Source organism: Myotis daubentonii, chromosome 8, assembly GCF_963259705.1.
Source record: "Myotis daubentonii chromosome 8, mMyoDau2.1, whole genome shotgun sequence".
Lineage (NCBI taxonomy): Eukaryota > Metazoa > Chordata > Mammalia > Chiroptera > Vespertilionidae > Myotis > Myotis daubentonii.
Window position 1 is genome coordinate 53,911,256 of NC_081847.1, and position 15,756 is coordinate 53,927,011.

The 15,756-nt window shown below is 44.9% G+C and overlaps 1 protein-coding gene across 6 annotated transcripts in view; it reads left to right on the top strand.

Annotated features, from left to right (window-relative positions):
* ZNF236 (zinc finger protein 236) overlaps positions 1–15,756 on the top strand; it is an 80,756-nt gene that overhangs the window by 9,059 nt on the left and 55,941 nt on the right. For 3 of the 6 annotated variants that reach the window (XM_059706391.1, XM_059706389.1, XM_059706394.1), the window contains exons 2-6: positions 2,934–3,076; positions 4,255–4,419; positions 12,722–12,900; positions 14,423–14,547; positions 14,842–15,014. In XM_059706391.1, the coding sequence (XP_059562374.1) occupies positions 2,934–3,076; positions 4,255–4,419; positions 12,722–12,900; positions 14,423–14,547; positions 14,842–15,014 (785 nt within the window). Of the gene's footprint in view, positions 1–2,254; positions 2,475–2,933; positions 3,077–3,935; positions 4,124–4,254; positions 4,420–12,721; positions 12,901–14,422; positions 14,548–14,841; positions 15,015–15,756 lie in introns of those variants that run through there. The other 3 variants (XM_059706392.1, XM_059706393.1, XM_059706390.1) reach the window with 3 other exon arrangements.

Below are 15,756 nucleotides of genomic sequence, written 5' to 3' on the forward strand. Positions count from 1 at the left end.
AAATAGCACCCTGCTGCTTTTCACAGCCAGACGTTATATGGGTACCCTCCTCAGTTTTGGTGCTCTCTGCTGGGGGGCTCAGCTTGGGGATTAGATCCCAGAGTTCTTAGTGGCATCTACTCACAGCTGAGATATCTCTCTGGGACTTCAGTTGCTGTCTGTGAGCGCCCAGCCAGCCCTTTCGCACCTCTACCCCTTTACCAGTCTCTATGTGGACTCTACCTTGGTCCTTGGGTATCAGGGTTCTCTCCTGCGAGTTTTCCGTTGATTATTCAGTTTTTCTGTATTTTAGTTGTAATACCAGTTTGTTCCTGGGAGCATCTCTGTGCAACATCCACTTATTTTGCCCCCATTTTAAATCCTATTTTAGTTTTCATATGGAGTAACGTGACCTTGATGGAAACCACATTTAGGGTCTTGTATGGCTTCATCTGTTTTTTCCAGTAGAATGCTGTGAAAGCTTCCTTCCTAGCTTGTACCTTTAGTTGGCTGCCTGCTCAGTTTCTGTTTTCTGGTGGAGGGATGTTTGTCCTACTTCATGTCTAGAGAACTGAGACAGGTAGATCATGAACTAGACAGGTAACAAGCTTTGTTGCCCAGGTTGCCAGGTCAGACCATGGCAGGTCTTGGTTGAATTCAGGGACTGCACCTTTCCCTTGAAGGAGAGGAGACCACTGGGAGAGGCTAAAAGGGGCAGAACTTGAACTTTTTATGAGGCAGCAGCAGATGTGGAGCCTCTGGTTTTAAGGTGACTTACTTGTTTCAGCAGCAAAAGGAGAGGAACAGTTCAGGGGAGACGGATTCTGCTTAAAAATAATAACTTACTAGCCATATCAGATATCCAGTGATGAAAATATTTCTTCAAAAAGGGGCACCCTTCACTCTCAGTAATTGAACTTGTAAGATAGGCAGAAACTTAGAGCATTGAGAATTTTGAGGAAAGTGTGATTATATAATACTTAAAATGTAAAGCTTTCATGATCCAGAGCCAGAAGCAAGTTAATGTGGGTTTCAGATCATAGTCTGTGACACAAACTAGTCTGGGAAAATCACACTGAACCATAATTCTTCAACACATAGAGTCAGTTCAGCAGTTTTTTACTAGGTTATCCTGTATCAGAGTCTTTACACTGTCTCTATATTTAGATAAGATTTGCGCTGAAGGAATCAGCTGTGTTTTTCATACCACTCTTCAGCCTACTAGTAGAACTTGACTTGAAATGTCACCAAAAGGCCTCAGTGGTGGCTTTCACATTTGGCAGCACATTAGGAATCACCTGGGAACCTCGCTGGGTCGATTACATCCCAGCCTGTGAGGCGGGACCCAGCATCATTGCTTGGAAGGCTCCCAGGTCACTCCACCTTGGGAGTCAAAAAACATTTCATTATTAATTTAGTGCAGGAATTTTGAAAGCAGGTTTTAGAATAGAATGTGGATATAGTTAAGAGCAAAGAGAATAAAAATTAGGAATATTTTTTCCTTAGTAGAACCATTTCATTCATGAATGAAGTTGCAGTTTTTTAAATTACATTAATATTTCTGGAAAATGGAGAAGAATTTTTGAAACTGTTGTCAGCTCTCTCCAGTCCCTGCCCTACCTCCTGTCCCGGGGATTTCAACTCCTGCTCTAATGAAGATACTTCAGCAGGCTCAAGGACTGCTGGCCAGAGTTGGAACTGCAGTCTGTTTGCTCTAAAGAGGTGTGGAATGCCTGTCAGCACAGGGGTGTTTGAGAAATACAAGGCTTTCTGGAGCTTACTTGAGTCTTTAATATAACCCCTACCATACTTCCACATTTCTAAATTATAATATTTTGGGGTCAAATTTGCTATGTGACCTATTTGTTATATATTAGAGAGAATCATTGATCAGCTGCCTCCTGCATGCCCCTTATTGGAGATCAAGCCTGCAACCTGGGCATGTGCCCTACCAGGAATCAAACTGTGACCTCCTGGTTCATAGATCGTGCTCAACCACTGAGCCACACCGGCCGGACAATATGCATTATATATTGATGCTCAAATTATAAGACTTAGAGTCTACTTATTTTAAAGAATTGGAGAGATTTAGGACATCTTTATTTTATGACATCATTGACAAATGTCAATGAGTATTTCGTAGTTTTTCTTTAAAAAATATTTTTATTGATTTCATAGAAGATGGGAGAAGGAGAGAAAGATTGAAACCTGAGAGATAATCATTGATTGGCTGCCTCCTGTGCCCTGACTGGGAATCATTCATGTCCTCCTGGTTCATAGGTCAACGTTCAACCACTGAATCACACTGGCCAGGCCATAATTTTTCTTATTTGAAAATACCTTTAAATTTACAGCTGTTTACCCAACTGGATTTAGAGAAGCACATTGCGGATTGTCCAAAGCTTTGCAGCCCTTTATCTTCTGACACCAAAACTATCTGAGGAAACAGTTTCTGCTCTTGCTGACTTATTCTTGCTTCTCTGCAGTTTTCAGAGGTAGATTAAATTAGTGAAGTAGCATTTATATTTTGACTGGCGTTTGTTTGCTGAATGATTTAGGAACCTGTGTTCCTGATGCCCTCTCAGGGTGACTCAGACGTGAAATGCCCCCAGGATCTGTAGTGACTTAGAAAAAATTGGAAGCAGCAGGCAAGGGTACAACACTATGGCTTTGGTGTGTGTTTGCGGGTGAGTATCAGGTCTCCGGAGTTGAGTTTTAGGTTTCCCAAAGTCCTACTGAGAAGAATTTAGGATTCTGCAGCTCAGTCCTCTCAACATTTCTCATGTGTAACCTAAAAGCATGTCCATTTAAAAAATTCAAGATGCCATTAATGTCATCTAAAATTCTCATAAAGTTTTGACATAATTTGATTTCTAAACAATAACCAAATAATTTTACATATGTGATGAAAATAACAACTGGTATTTATTGTCTGTACTTATGCAATTTTATAGATGGAGTTTTAACATTGAATGCGGAGAACACTAATTATGCCTATCAAGTTCCAAATTTCCATAAATGTGAAATCTGTCTACTGTCTTTTCCAAAAGAGTCCCAGTTTCAACGCCACATGAGGGATCACGAGCGAAATGACAAGGTAAGTATTTTTAAAAGGAGCATCAGAAATGTGAGCGTTGAAACTGGAGGTGTTGTAAACATCCACCTGTGAATTGAAATTATTTTGTATAATTTAGATTCCTAAATTGCGGAGCATTGTATGTTATATAAGTACATATTTTTAGCTGTAGTTGTATTCCTAGCCATTATGAGATCACGAGGGAAAGTGAGAGATTGTCTAGCGAGTCTGTGTATGAAAGTTCTTAAAATATGCCTTTCTCTAGTAGTTTCTGTTTCCTCTGTGAACACAGAATTGGTACATGCTGATGTGTTTTTCTCTGGCAGGGCAGTTACCCTTAAGTGTCTTCATTGTACAGTGGTGTTCAGTTATGTTAGATCGAACTTCAGCAGGGAGCATGCTCTCTTACATAGAGATTTGTATCCTTTCTTGCCGGGGTCTGTGATGCGAGTGTTAGTATCTTAATGGGACAGTTTGCCTGCTAGATGGAAAGTGACAGTTAAAACTGCAATGAAAAAGTGGTTGCGACTTTCCTTTAGGTAGGAGAACGTGAGCTAGTCAGCCTTGTAAGACCAGAGCATACCAGCTCTCTTCTCTGGAGCCAGGGCATGACCAGCTTCGCTGTACTGTCCCCATTAGTGATAACATAATGCTGATACCAGTGCCCACGGGCGTTATTTCACTCATGGGGAAAATCTGAAAATACTGACTCAGTCCTTATTAGAGCCTTGATATTTCAGAGGGAAATTAATGCCAGTGGTTACTTTTTCTTTTTGCATGTAAGTGGCAGAATACCTTCCTTTTGGGGAACATTTTAGATTGAGATAAGCAACTCTGTTAAAATCTAGTAAAATTCTTATGATTCTTATTTTACTTGAAGTGATTCTGTTGACAGCAGTGGAGTTGGTTGGAAAAGGAGGGAAAATTGTGCCAGTGTGGAGCCCCTTCATTTTATCATCAGAGATCCCAAACCCTGGCACACCGAGGTTCAGCACTCCTGTCAGAACCCTCCTGCCTGGATGGGCGTGGTCCTTACCACCCCTGAGACATTCCCTAAGGAACTTTATGGTTGGTTTGGGATTTATTGACTTGGAAGTTTCTTGGAAAGATTGTAGATCGTGGTACTTGTTAACATTTGAATGTTGTTTACTGTGAAAAGATTGTATTTCAGAGGCTTCTTGATTGTTCTCTCCCAACAGCCACATCGCTGTGACCAGTGCCCCCAGACATTCAATGTTGAATTCAACCTGACGCTGCACAGATGTACTCACAATGGAGAGGACCCGACCTGTCCCGTGTGCAACAAGAAATTCTCCAGAGTGGCCAGCCTCAAAGCGCACATCATGCTGCATGAGAAGGAGGAGGTAATATTCCTGCCTGCCCTTGGTTACCTGATTCTTAAAAGGCCTCTAATCTGTGGGGGGACCTTAGGTATAAACTACTTTACAAAGCCTTTCACGTAGATTTCAGGGAATGAATGTTAAATTTGCCGTGGCTGATCTCCAGTTTACTGATGAAACCTTTTATTTTCTGCCATATCAGTTGGGGTAGAGACACTTAATGTGTATTTGGAGAATCAAAATATGACTGCCTTGGCTAGAAAAGCGCCCCCCCCCCCCTTTATTTTTTTAAACAGAAATTAGTAGAAATCTGTAGTGGCCAAAAGTAAATTTTCTGCCTGTGAAGATGGCTCCTGGATCCCCTGACCTGTGTACATTTGGGAGAATAGAAAGCATTTGTGATGACACACAACAGTTACGCACCGAGTGAGCAATCCAGAACTTACGGGATGGCTGGGTTGTGTTGTTGTTGCTGGGAGTGGGGCCTCATTTCAAGTATAAATGGCTGTTGCTTTAAAAATATTACCCCCACCCTGATTATTATTGTAGAAAATTAGGAAAATGCAAAAAAGTAAGGAGGAGAATGTGAAAGTCACCTGTAATTTTATCACCCATGGTTAATTACAGATAACTATTTGTTATACTTTTCCTCCTGAGACAGAAAAACAAATATAGTATTTAAATTACATACATAAAATTTCCATCCTAAAATTGAGTTCCTACTTTCTGTGTAGGCTTGTGTAATTTTTATATGTCCTTAATTTTTAATATAAAATCATTTATTTATCTTTTAAATCTTATTGTATGAGTAATGCATGTGTAATTTGGGGACAGTTGAGTCTACATCACCAGAGATGCCAGTCCTCACAGGGCACTCTGCGCATGCACAGGCTCCTCTACACTCCCTCCCATGCAACCCTGTTATTCTGGGCCTTTTTTCTTCAGTCAACTGTCATAGGTGATGTTACACAAACCCTGCTCGTCATAGATTAACAGCCACATAGTGTGACATTATGGACACAGTCACTGTGGATAGACCTGTAGGTTGTTTGCCACTGTGGTAGACCTGGTATAAACAGAGCCACATGAGCAGATGCTCCCAAGGCAGGCAACTTTGTACCCAGAGTACATTGTGGTTGTCACTGCTATGGGGAAGGGGTGCAGTGCTGCAGGCATCTAGTGACCAGAGACACTCCAGAAGGCCCTTTAGTGCATAGCCCTCCTCTCCCTCTAAACACACATAGAGTGATCCTGTTCCTAGAAATGGAATTGCTCAGTCAGAGCAAATGTACATTCAGAATTGGATAGATCTTGCCAAATTGTCTCCAAGGAAGTTCTATCAATTTATACTCCAGCCAATGGTGTATGAAAATGCCCCTTCATAGCATTTTCAATATCTGTGTTACAAACTTGTCTTTTCCAATCTGGTAGTTTAAGATGGTATGCTTCTGTTGTTTTAATTTGTATTTCCTTAATTATGAGTAAAGTTTAGCATCTTTCCATGTTTATTAGCCATTAGTATTTTTTTCTGTCTTTTAACTTTCTTATTTTGGGGGAATAGGTGGGATTATGGATATATTGTAGCTATGTGTCAGCTGTTTATATACCTAGGAAGTTAGTTTTTTTGTCTTTTCTCGGTTTCTGACTTTTCCCCGTTGGTGTAAACTTTTAAATTGTCAAATACTTAAAGTTTTAATCTGTTCATTTACAGATGCTGGTTCTTGTGACTTGCTTAGAAATACTTAACACGTCTACAGTTTTTATTTTTTAAGTCTCACCATATCTTTTAGAGCAGGTGTACACACAGTGCAGTGCAAACCGCATTCCAGAGACCATGAGTTCGCACTGATCCAAGTCCAGCCACCACCCCAGCTTCTGTGAGCCTCCCCAGTTCCCATGTGTGTCCTTGAGCACAGCAAGGACGTGGCTCCCACGTGGCAGCACAGTCCTGTGTTCTGTCTGCAGCAGCTTCACAGTTGGGTGGCTCACCCTACTAAAGGCATGCAGGGTGGAAGGGGACTCGGGGTCATTTGATTCAGCTTGCTTTCTATTTCAGGGCCACCCTGACCAGTTCTTTCGAGCCCCAGCCCTTAATGAACTACCCTCCATTAGGGTTCGGTTACTCTGACCACAAAGACAGCCCAAAGCAGAGCAAGAACTGAGCTGGGGAATTCAGTGATGGGTATTTGATCTTTAACCTCCTCGTAGAAAACCAAAAGATACAAAGAGCAGCCTGTCCCTTCTGTCCCCTCTGCTGGGCCTTGCCTGGAGAGGGACTACCTTGATTTTCTGGTTTGTCTTGTTTCTCTTTGGAATGATAAGCAAATGTTTGTGTACTTCTTATTTTCCTTTTCTGGTTTATTATTAATGTGAACGTTAGAATTTTGCCTACTTAAACATGAATTTTTATTTTGGCTGCATAAAATTTTTAGAATGTTTCAGGAGAGAATTGAACATGTTTGCAAAATTGAATCTTTATCATCAAAACATCACTCCGTAATGTTTTGTTCATATGGATTCAGTGCATTATTTAATTTACTAGAGGCCCGGTGCACAAAAATTTGTGCACTCGGATGCGGGGGCGGTGTGTGTGGGGGGTCCCTCAGCCCAGCCTGTGCCCTCTCATAGTCTGGGACTCCTCAGGAGATAACGACCTGCTGGCTTAGGCCCGCTCCCGGGTGGCAGAGGGCAGGCCCAATCCCTAGGTGCAGCCCCTGGTTGGGCTCAGACCAGGGCTGATTGGGGAGTTGGGGCGCCGCCCCCTGTAATGCACAGAGCAGGGTGGATTGGGAGGTTGCAATGCCACCCTCAGTCACGCTCAGGGTAGGGCCGATTGGGGGGTTGGGATACCACCCCCTGTCACACTCAAGGCAGGGTCAATGGGGAGGTTGCAGCGCCACCCCCTGTCACGCACAGAGCAGGGCCAGTCAGGGGGTTGGGGCGCCGCACCCTGTCACACACAGGGCCACAGGGCAATCAGGGGGTTGGGGAGCTCCCCCCTATCAGGCACAGAGCAGGGCTGATCAGGGGGTTGGGGCGCCTTCCCCTGTCACGAACAGAGCAGGGCGGATAGGGAGGTTGTGGCCCTACCCCCTGTCACACACAGAGCCGCAGGGCGATCAGGGGGTTTGGGCGCTGCCCCCTGTCGCGCTGATCCCGGGTTTGGGAGGCCTCACGGCTCCGCTGATCCTGGTGCTGGGAGGCATATTACCCTTTTACTATATAGGATAGAGGCCTGGTGCACGGGTGGGGGCCGGCTGGTTTGCCCTGAAGGGTGTCCTGGATCAGGGTGGGGGTCCCCACTGGGGTGCCTGGCCAGCCTGGATGAGGGGATGATAGCTGTTTGCAGCTGGTCACACCCCCTTTCAGGGTGGGGGTCCTCACTGGGGTGCCTGGCCAGTCTGGGTGAGGGGCTGAGGGCTGTTTTCAGGCTGGCAGGTGACTGAAGCTCCCAACCGCTCCTTTTTTTCTTTTTTTTATTCTGGGCCAGCTTTAGCTCTGAGGCTTGGCTCCAGCTCTTAGGCCTCAGCTGCTGAAAGCAGGTATCTGGTTTGTTTGGGTTCTATAATCGAAACACTGTTTCAACTCCAGCTCTGAGATCTCGGCTGGCTGAAAGCAGGTTTCTGGGGTTTTGTTTAGCTTCTATATTTGTAACAATGTTTCAAACTGCAAGCTCAGAGGCCGGCAAGGCAGGCGGGGAACGTTGGAGTCCTCTGTCACTGAAGCAAGCAAGCCTCATGTTCGCTTCAAGCTGCCTGGCTTCCGGCCGCCATCTTGGCTGGCAGTTAATTTGCATATCGCCCTGATTAGCCAATGCGAAGGGTAGCGGAGGTATGGCTAATTACCATGTTTCTCTTTTATTAGATAGGATTCTTAAATGTTTAAGATTTTACTAATATCATTTGGAGGTCTTTCAGTTATATGTTGATGGGATCTGATTAGAGTGCATGCATTTTCTCCATGAAGTCAGCTTGCCACTTAGCACTCATTGAAATTACCCCAGAACAGTCTGTGTCTAGGGTAGAACCTAGCTTCTGCTTCCAGCCTAGAGGACTTGGCATCAATTCTGACTGATAAGGTGGAAGTCTGTTAGCTGCTCCTGAGGCACAACTGCCTCTCCCCAAAGATGTCCCCAGGCACATCCTGGGAGTAAGGTGGGAATTAGTGATGGAATTTCTGGTATGTGGCCTGTTTTGGTTGTGGCTCCGGCTATACTTCACCTTGTGTTCGCAAATTGCTCACAAAGCAGAGTTTTTACTCAGAAAATTCTGACAAATCTCTGAGTATAGTCATGCTGATAGCTCTTGAAATATACTAATCTGATCATTAGGTAAGATAGTAAGTAAAAAGCACAGGGATCTGAGCCAGAGCAATAAAAGAGTAAGGGTGGGAAAAGGAGGATAAAGAGTCCAGTTTATTTCACAACTAAGACTGGAGACTTGAAGTTGTTGGTGGAAAATGAATAGTTTGAGTAATTTCTTCTCTCCTGACCCTTTTGTGGTGCCATAAAAATTCAGGAGCTCACAGGTGATTTTTTAAAAAGAGATGCAGCAAATTATGTTAGGTATTTTTTTTTTTTGATTGTTTCTTAGAAAGAATTTTATTTTCAAGAAGATACTGACAATCTAATAATTTGTTAGTTCCTTATATTATCCTATATAATAGAAGAGAAATATGTAAATTGACCATACTTCCACGATATCCACCAGCCAATCAGGAGTGAGTATGCAAATTAACCTAACAAAGATGGTGGGTTAAATTGCATACACAGGCGCCAGGCAGAGAGCAGAGTGGGAGAGCCAGTGGCTTGGGGGGACATGGCTCCCTCGGTCGCACCCCCCAAGCCACCGGGCTGAGAGCAGAGCGAGAGAGCCAGCGGAGAGTGGAGCAGCTTGGGGAACTTGGCTCCCCAAGCCACCAGACGGAGAGCAGAGAGGGAGAGCTGGCAGCTTGGAGGACTTGGAAGAATGGGAGGCCATGGGATGGAGACAGAGCAGGAAGGGAAAACCAAGAGCATGGGAAGCACCAAGAATTCTGGGAATAGTAGTTCTGGTGGCAGCCCCAGGACCAGAAGAAGAAGCCCAGAGTGCGGGGAGCACCAGGAATGCTGGGAATCGTTGTTCTGGTGGCAGACGGATCTCCTAGACCAGGGGTGGGCAAACTTTTTGACTCGAGGGCCACAATGGGTTCTTAAACCGGACTCAGAAGAAGGAGCTGCGGCCGTGTTTCCCGACGTTGCCATGTTAACACTGCTGCTGGTGAAGGAGCGGAGGGGAGAGCAAGAGAACCCTCCGCTCTTTCGGCTCCGCGGGCCGGATAGAACAGCTGAATGTGGCCCGCGGGCCATAGTTTGCCCACGGCTTTCCTAGACACTAGCAAAGTGTGCCTGGAGCAAGTTACTGTTGCGAAAGGGGATGGAGGGAAAGCAAAGGTAAGAGACATAAGTAAAATCAGAGTGTCTAGGAAAAATTAAAGGGAAGATATCCTAAAACAGTGGTTCTCAACCTGTGGGTCACGACCCCTTTGGGGGTCGAACGACCCTTTCACAGGGGTCACCTAAGACCATCGGAAAACACATATATAATTACATATTGTTTTTGTAATTAATCACTATGTTTTAATTATGTTCAATTTGTAATAATGAAAATACATCCTGCATATCAGATATTTACATTATGGTTCATAACAGTAGCAAAATTACAGTTATGAAGTAGCAAGGAAAATAATTTCATGGTTGGGGGTCACCACAATATGAGGAACTGTATTAAAGGGTTGCGGCATTAGGAAGGTTGAGAACCACTGTCCTAAAACTTCTAGGAAATCTCCCACCAATGAAGCAAAGAAAAACAAATGCCTCTATTATTCTGTGAGCAACAAACTAAACTGGGTTGGGGTCTCAGACAATTCGCTCATATGATTGCAAAGACAGACAGAAACTCCCAGATTGGAGAGGGCTCCCCTGAGGGCTCCCAGATTGGAGAGGGTGCAGGTCAGGCTGAGGGACCCACCCCCCATGCACGAATCTTCGTGCACCATGCCCCTAGTTATATAATGAAATTCATGCATGGAGGGGGGCGCCATCAGCCCAGTCTGCACCCTCTCCAATCCAGGACCCCTCGGGGGATGTCTGACTGCCGCTCAGGACATCCGGCAGTCGGACATCCCTCTCACAATCCAGGACCGCTGGCTCCTAACTGCTCACCTGCCTGTCTGCCTGATCGCCCCTACTGGCCCCCCTGCCAGCCTGATCACCCCTAACTGCCCCCCGCCCCCCGCCAACATGATCACCCCTTTCTGCCTCTCCTGCCAGCCTGGTTGCCCCCAACAGCCCCCCTCTGCTGGCCTGATTGCCCCTAACACCCCCCCCCCCCCCGTGAGCTTGGTCACCCCTCACTAACCCCCCTGCCGGCCTGGTCGCCCCATGCAGCCTGCTGCTCAGTCGTTTGGTCGTCCCTCACTGCCCCCCCTGCCAGCCTGGTCACCCCACTCAGCCTGTTCAGTCGTCCGTTCGGTCATCCATTTGGTTGCGATGGCCCCTGGCTCTTTATATATGTAGATACCAATTTAAAGTTATTTAAGTTGAAATCATTATGGATTGCTCAAAATATTTTCCCTTCATCAGCACTCTTTTCTTTTTTTGTTAATCCTCACCTGAAGACATTTTTCCATTGATTTTCAGAGAGAGTGGAATGGAGGGAGAGAGACAGAGAGAGAAACATTGATTGGTTGCCTTCTGCACCAGGGCCAGGGATTGAGCCTGCAACCGAGGTATGTGCCTTTAATTGGAATCAAACCTGGGACCTTTCCACTGAGCTAAACTGGCTAGGGCCAATCTCGTCCTTTTCTGCAAAGGATGCTCTGAGCAGTGTTGCTGAGCAGCCTCATTTTAATGTGGGTTACATACATTTCTAAGACTATGTACAGTATTTAGAAAACACTGGTGGAAAGAAATAGCTGATTATTTTGTTATTTGGGAATAATAGTTTATGCCATTGCTAGATTACACTCATTTCTTTTTCATCTTTGGACAGTTCATTTTGAGAATCGTCTAAGTAAACAATTATGTTACCGATCCTTGTGAGTCAGCTCACTGAACCTTGTGCTAAACCGGCAGTTTCTACTATTAAAGTCATAGTGAGGACTTCCTCTTTCCATGCTGTTCACCTCTTACACAGTCACTCACTTCACTGCAGTTCAGGCGTTGGGTGAGGGCAGGGTACCAATGTCCCTGTTTCACAGTCATGGAGGGGTTAACCTGTCCAGGTGCATGTAGCTATCATGTTATCTAATTGAAATATGAGTTATTTAAAATTTATAGCAGCCATATTAAAAAATCATAAAAAGCATAAATACATTTTATTTTAATATATTTATGAAAATATCTCCAAAATATTATAATTCAAATATTAAAGTGCTTGAGCTCTTTTATGTTTCTTTTTTGCAGTAAGTCTTTGAAATACTTTGTGTATTTTATACTTTCTCTACAGCTCTGTTCAGACCACCTGTTCCAGGTGTTTGGCAGGCCACGTCTGGACAGAGTGCCAGATTTTTTCTGTAATTGACTACCTATAAACCAAGTGAAAGAATGATAGATGTTTCCATCTAAAACTTTATCGGCTTCCCTTTTCTTTGGAGGTGGTCTATCAATCTATAATCTTAACTTCTCTCCTGATTCTTTTGTGCTGTTGCCATTCTGTAGAGTATTCATAGCATAGATGGACAAAATGCCAGTCACCCAACAGCCAACTTGAAACAATTTACTTTGCTCAAGAATTGTGCTATTCTCTCTTCCTTTTCCCTGTCTTTCTATCTTTTCTACCAACCAAAAAAAAAAATGTTTTTTTATCTTCATATTTAGACACTAGAGGCCTGGTGCCATACATGGGTGGGGTCTGGCAGGCCCGCCCAGATGTGGGCCCATTAGGGGCGGGGCAAGCCAGGGGGAGGGGCCGTGGGAGGGCTCCAAGGCGTGTCCCACCCCGTCTCAGTCCCGATGATTGGCCGGACCCCCCCTGAAGTGTCTCCTCCCCTGGTGGCCAGTGCAAGTAATAGCGACTGGTTGACCAGTTGACTGTCTGCCCCCTGGTGGTCAGTGCACATCATAGCCAGTAGTTGAGTGGCTTTAGCATATCATTAGCATATTACACTTTGATTGGTTGAATGGCCAACCAGCTGACTGGACACTTTGCATATTAGGCTTTTATTATATAGGATAATGATATATTTTTTGTGAGGTGAGAATAGTGTCTATTCCAGAGGAAAGTATAATTTGCATATCGACCGTGTACAATACTAGCTGTGCTCATGGATGGTGTTCCTTTTGCAGAACCTCATCTGCTCCGAGTGTGGGGATGAGTTCACTCTGCAGAGCCAGCTGGCCCTGCACATGGAGGAGCACCGCCAGGAGCTGGCTGGTGGCAGGGCCCACACCTGCAAGGCCTGCAGGAAGGAGTTCGAGACGGCAGCACAGCTGAAGGAGCACATGAAGAATCATTACAAAATTAGGTACAAGTCTCTACTTGGGCTTGGGAAAAATGTGTATAATGTATTAAGAATTGGCAAATTTTGCTGTGATTGGTTAAAAATATTGGCTAATCTGGTGTAGTGTCAGGATGTCTTTTATAATGTGTAGCTCATATCTACAGTAGGAAAATTGAGCTCAGAAATTAAAAATAGGTGTCAGGCTCTGCGGGTAGACAGTTTTAGCCAGCATTTTAGTGTTGAAACTGTAGAACAAGGTGCTAGTGTTGTTTTTACAGGCAGGTAAGACTGTAAAGTTGATCAGCAAGGGTCATTTAGGTCCTTTTTAATGCATTGATTTATTTATACTGCTTCACTCTTTACAATTTACATGAGCCTGACATGGTGCTTAGCACACATATAGAAATATATACGTCAAGCCATGGTACTTGTATGTCTCCAATTTGCAGATGTATGTGTGTATTTAAATATAGGCATGGTTACTAATATTATGAGCTCTAAAACTAGACTATTAGGATTTAAACATGTGCCTGCACAGACCAAGTGAAAGAATCAGTCAGTGCAACCATTTCAGAAGGTGGTTGTATTGAAAAGGAAGTAAAATCGCATTGATTTGGGCAGTGAGAGCCCTCCACGCCAGGCAGGTGCTGTGGCTGAGTTTGAAGGATGCAGGACCTGGGGCTGTGGGGCCTTTGGTGGAGGCCACTGTGGGAATGAGGCTTTTATCCTGGGTGCGATGGAAGCCGTCAGAGGGTTTTACACACAGAACAGCCTGCCCTGACTTTAGGTGTTGTGTGGCTGCCCTGTGGTGGGGTGGAAGCGGCAGACCACTGAATCAGCATGGCGGGAAGACAACAGCGGGAAAGGAACAGGGGGTATCTTTGGAGATGTTCTGGGGTAAAACCAGCAGCCTTTGGAGATGCACTTGAAGTCGGGGTCAGGGAAAGGGAAGCATGGGCCCTACTCCCCAGGCTTAAACTTGCACAGTGGGGGTTGCCCTTTCCAGTCACAGGGAGGAGCAGGCTAGGAATAAAGGAAGAGTTTTGCTTGCAACACACTGGAGTTGAGCCACCCTGCGCCATCCCCGGAGGTCGAGCAGAGTTAGAGGTAGGGGGGTGGTGCTCAGTGGAGGTGTCAGAGTGGTTGGAAGTAGGACTTGGGAGGTCACCATCATCAGGTGGTGTGAAATGAAGGGACAGGAAGAAGTAGCAGAGGAGCAGGTGGAGGTACAGATTACAGCTGCACAGACCTTCGTGTCTGACCATCACAGCGAAGCTTGTCTGCGAGAGGCATTCCGCCTCAGACACAAACTGTTTCTCTGTCATTACATTTGGAAAAGATGAATTTTTATGATATTGGATACACAAAACTAATACATGTATGTGTGTACGTATGTGTGGGTGGGGGACATACACACTTACATGGAATTGGCTTTTCACTGAAGCACATTCTCCTGACTAGCCAGTTAACCTTTCCGGAAGGATTTTACTGTTGAGCTTGTAACACAAGGGAGACGACTTCATGAGCATCCCTTTTATTATACTAGGATGTCAAGTACGAGGTCATACAATCGGAACGTCGACAGGAGTGGATTCACGTACTCATGCCCGCACTGTGGGAAGACGTTTCAGAAGCCCAGCCAGCTCACTCGGCACATCAGGATACACACAGGTGTGGAACATGCTTACCTCTGGATGACTCATAATGTGGTGCACAGGAGAGAAATGTGCCCAGAGCCAGCTAGACCTAGAATTTAACTTTGGCATTTCCATAGTTTGCTGTGTAATCTGGGTGTCAATTTTGAGATTTTTGGGGTAGGCAATTGGATATCTGAATCTGCAGTCACAGGGGGACGTTCTAGCTGGAAGGATAGTTTGGGGTCCTGAGTCTGGATAACCAAAGTATTTTCTGTTTTAATCCATCAAAGGCTCTCACAATTCTGTGTCCATTCTCCCCTCTCCCTAGGTGAAAGGCCCTTTAAGTGCAGTGAATGCGGAAAAGCCTTTAACCAGAAGGGGGCGCTGCAGACCCACATGATCAAGCACACAGGCGAAAAGCCCCATGCCTGTGCCTTTTGTCCAGCTGCCTTTTCTCAGAAGGGGAACCTGCAGTCTCACGTGCAGAGAGTGCACTCGGAGGTAAGCCTGGCCTGTGGGCTGTGGGGTTCCCAGGTGTGCGGCTGCTCACGGTGCTGCGGAGGTGACTGTCAGCACAGCCCTGAGATAGGGGCCTGTGGTGGGACAGACAGTGATGCTCCAGAAACCTCCTCTAAAGATTAGTTGCTGAGTATTATTCAGTCCTGTGATGAATCTCTTCAGAAGGTGTTAGGAATAGACTGAAAGTCTTATCTAGGTAAGTTGAAGGCAGCCGCCACAATGTAATAACTGAAACGGGCTTAATGATGGTGAGAGAATAAGTGCTTGGACCTGCCCCTCCACTCCCTGCCCTCTCTAGTCCCCTGCAGGCTGTGTTATAGTGTTGCAGCAGCTGACGTGCAGTGCTGGGACTGGTGATGATAGGTTCACCTACCATGTGACCATCCTTCCTAACTTGTGCACTTTATCCCACTAATGCTCAGAGTTATGTCTGTGTCTGTCTACCCTTCATTGCGGGCTGTGTGTAATCCTTTAGGAAATTGAGAACATACATCAGACATCTTCTTACTAAATTATAATAACTAACAACTATGTTTTTTACTGTAATATAGAAAAGACTGTGATATTTCATTTAATCTCATACTATGATATTGATTAAAGAACGGTCATTTATTCTAGAGCTATCTAATTTAAAGGAAAAAGTAATGTTAAAGGGTTAAATTATTTCTGTCATTTTTAATGCAATGGTCAATTATGATGTGTCCTAATTCAAATGTTTTTATCT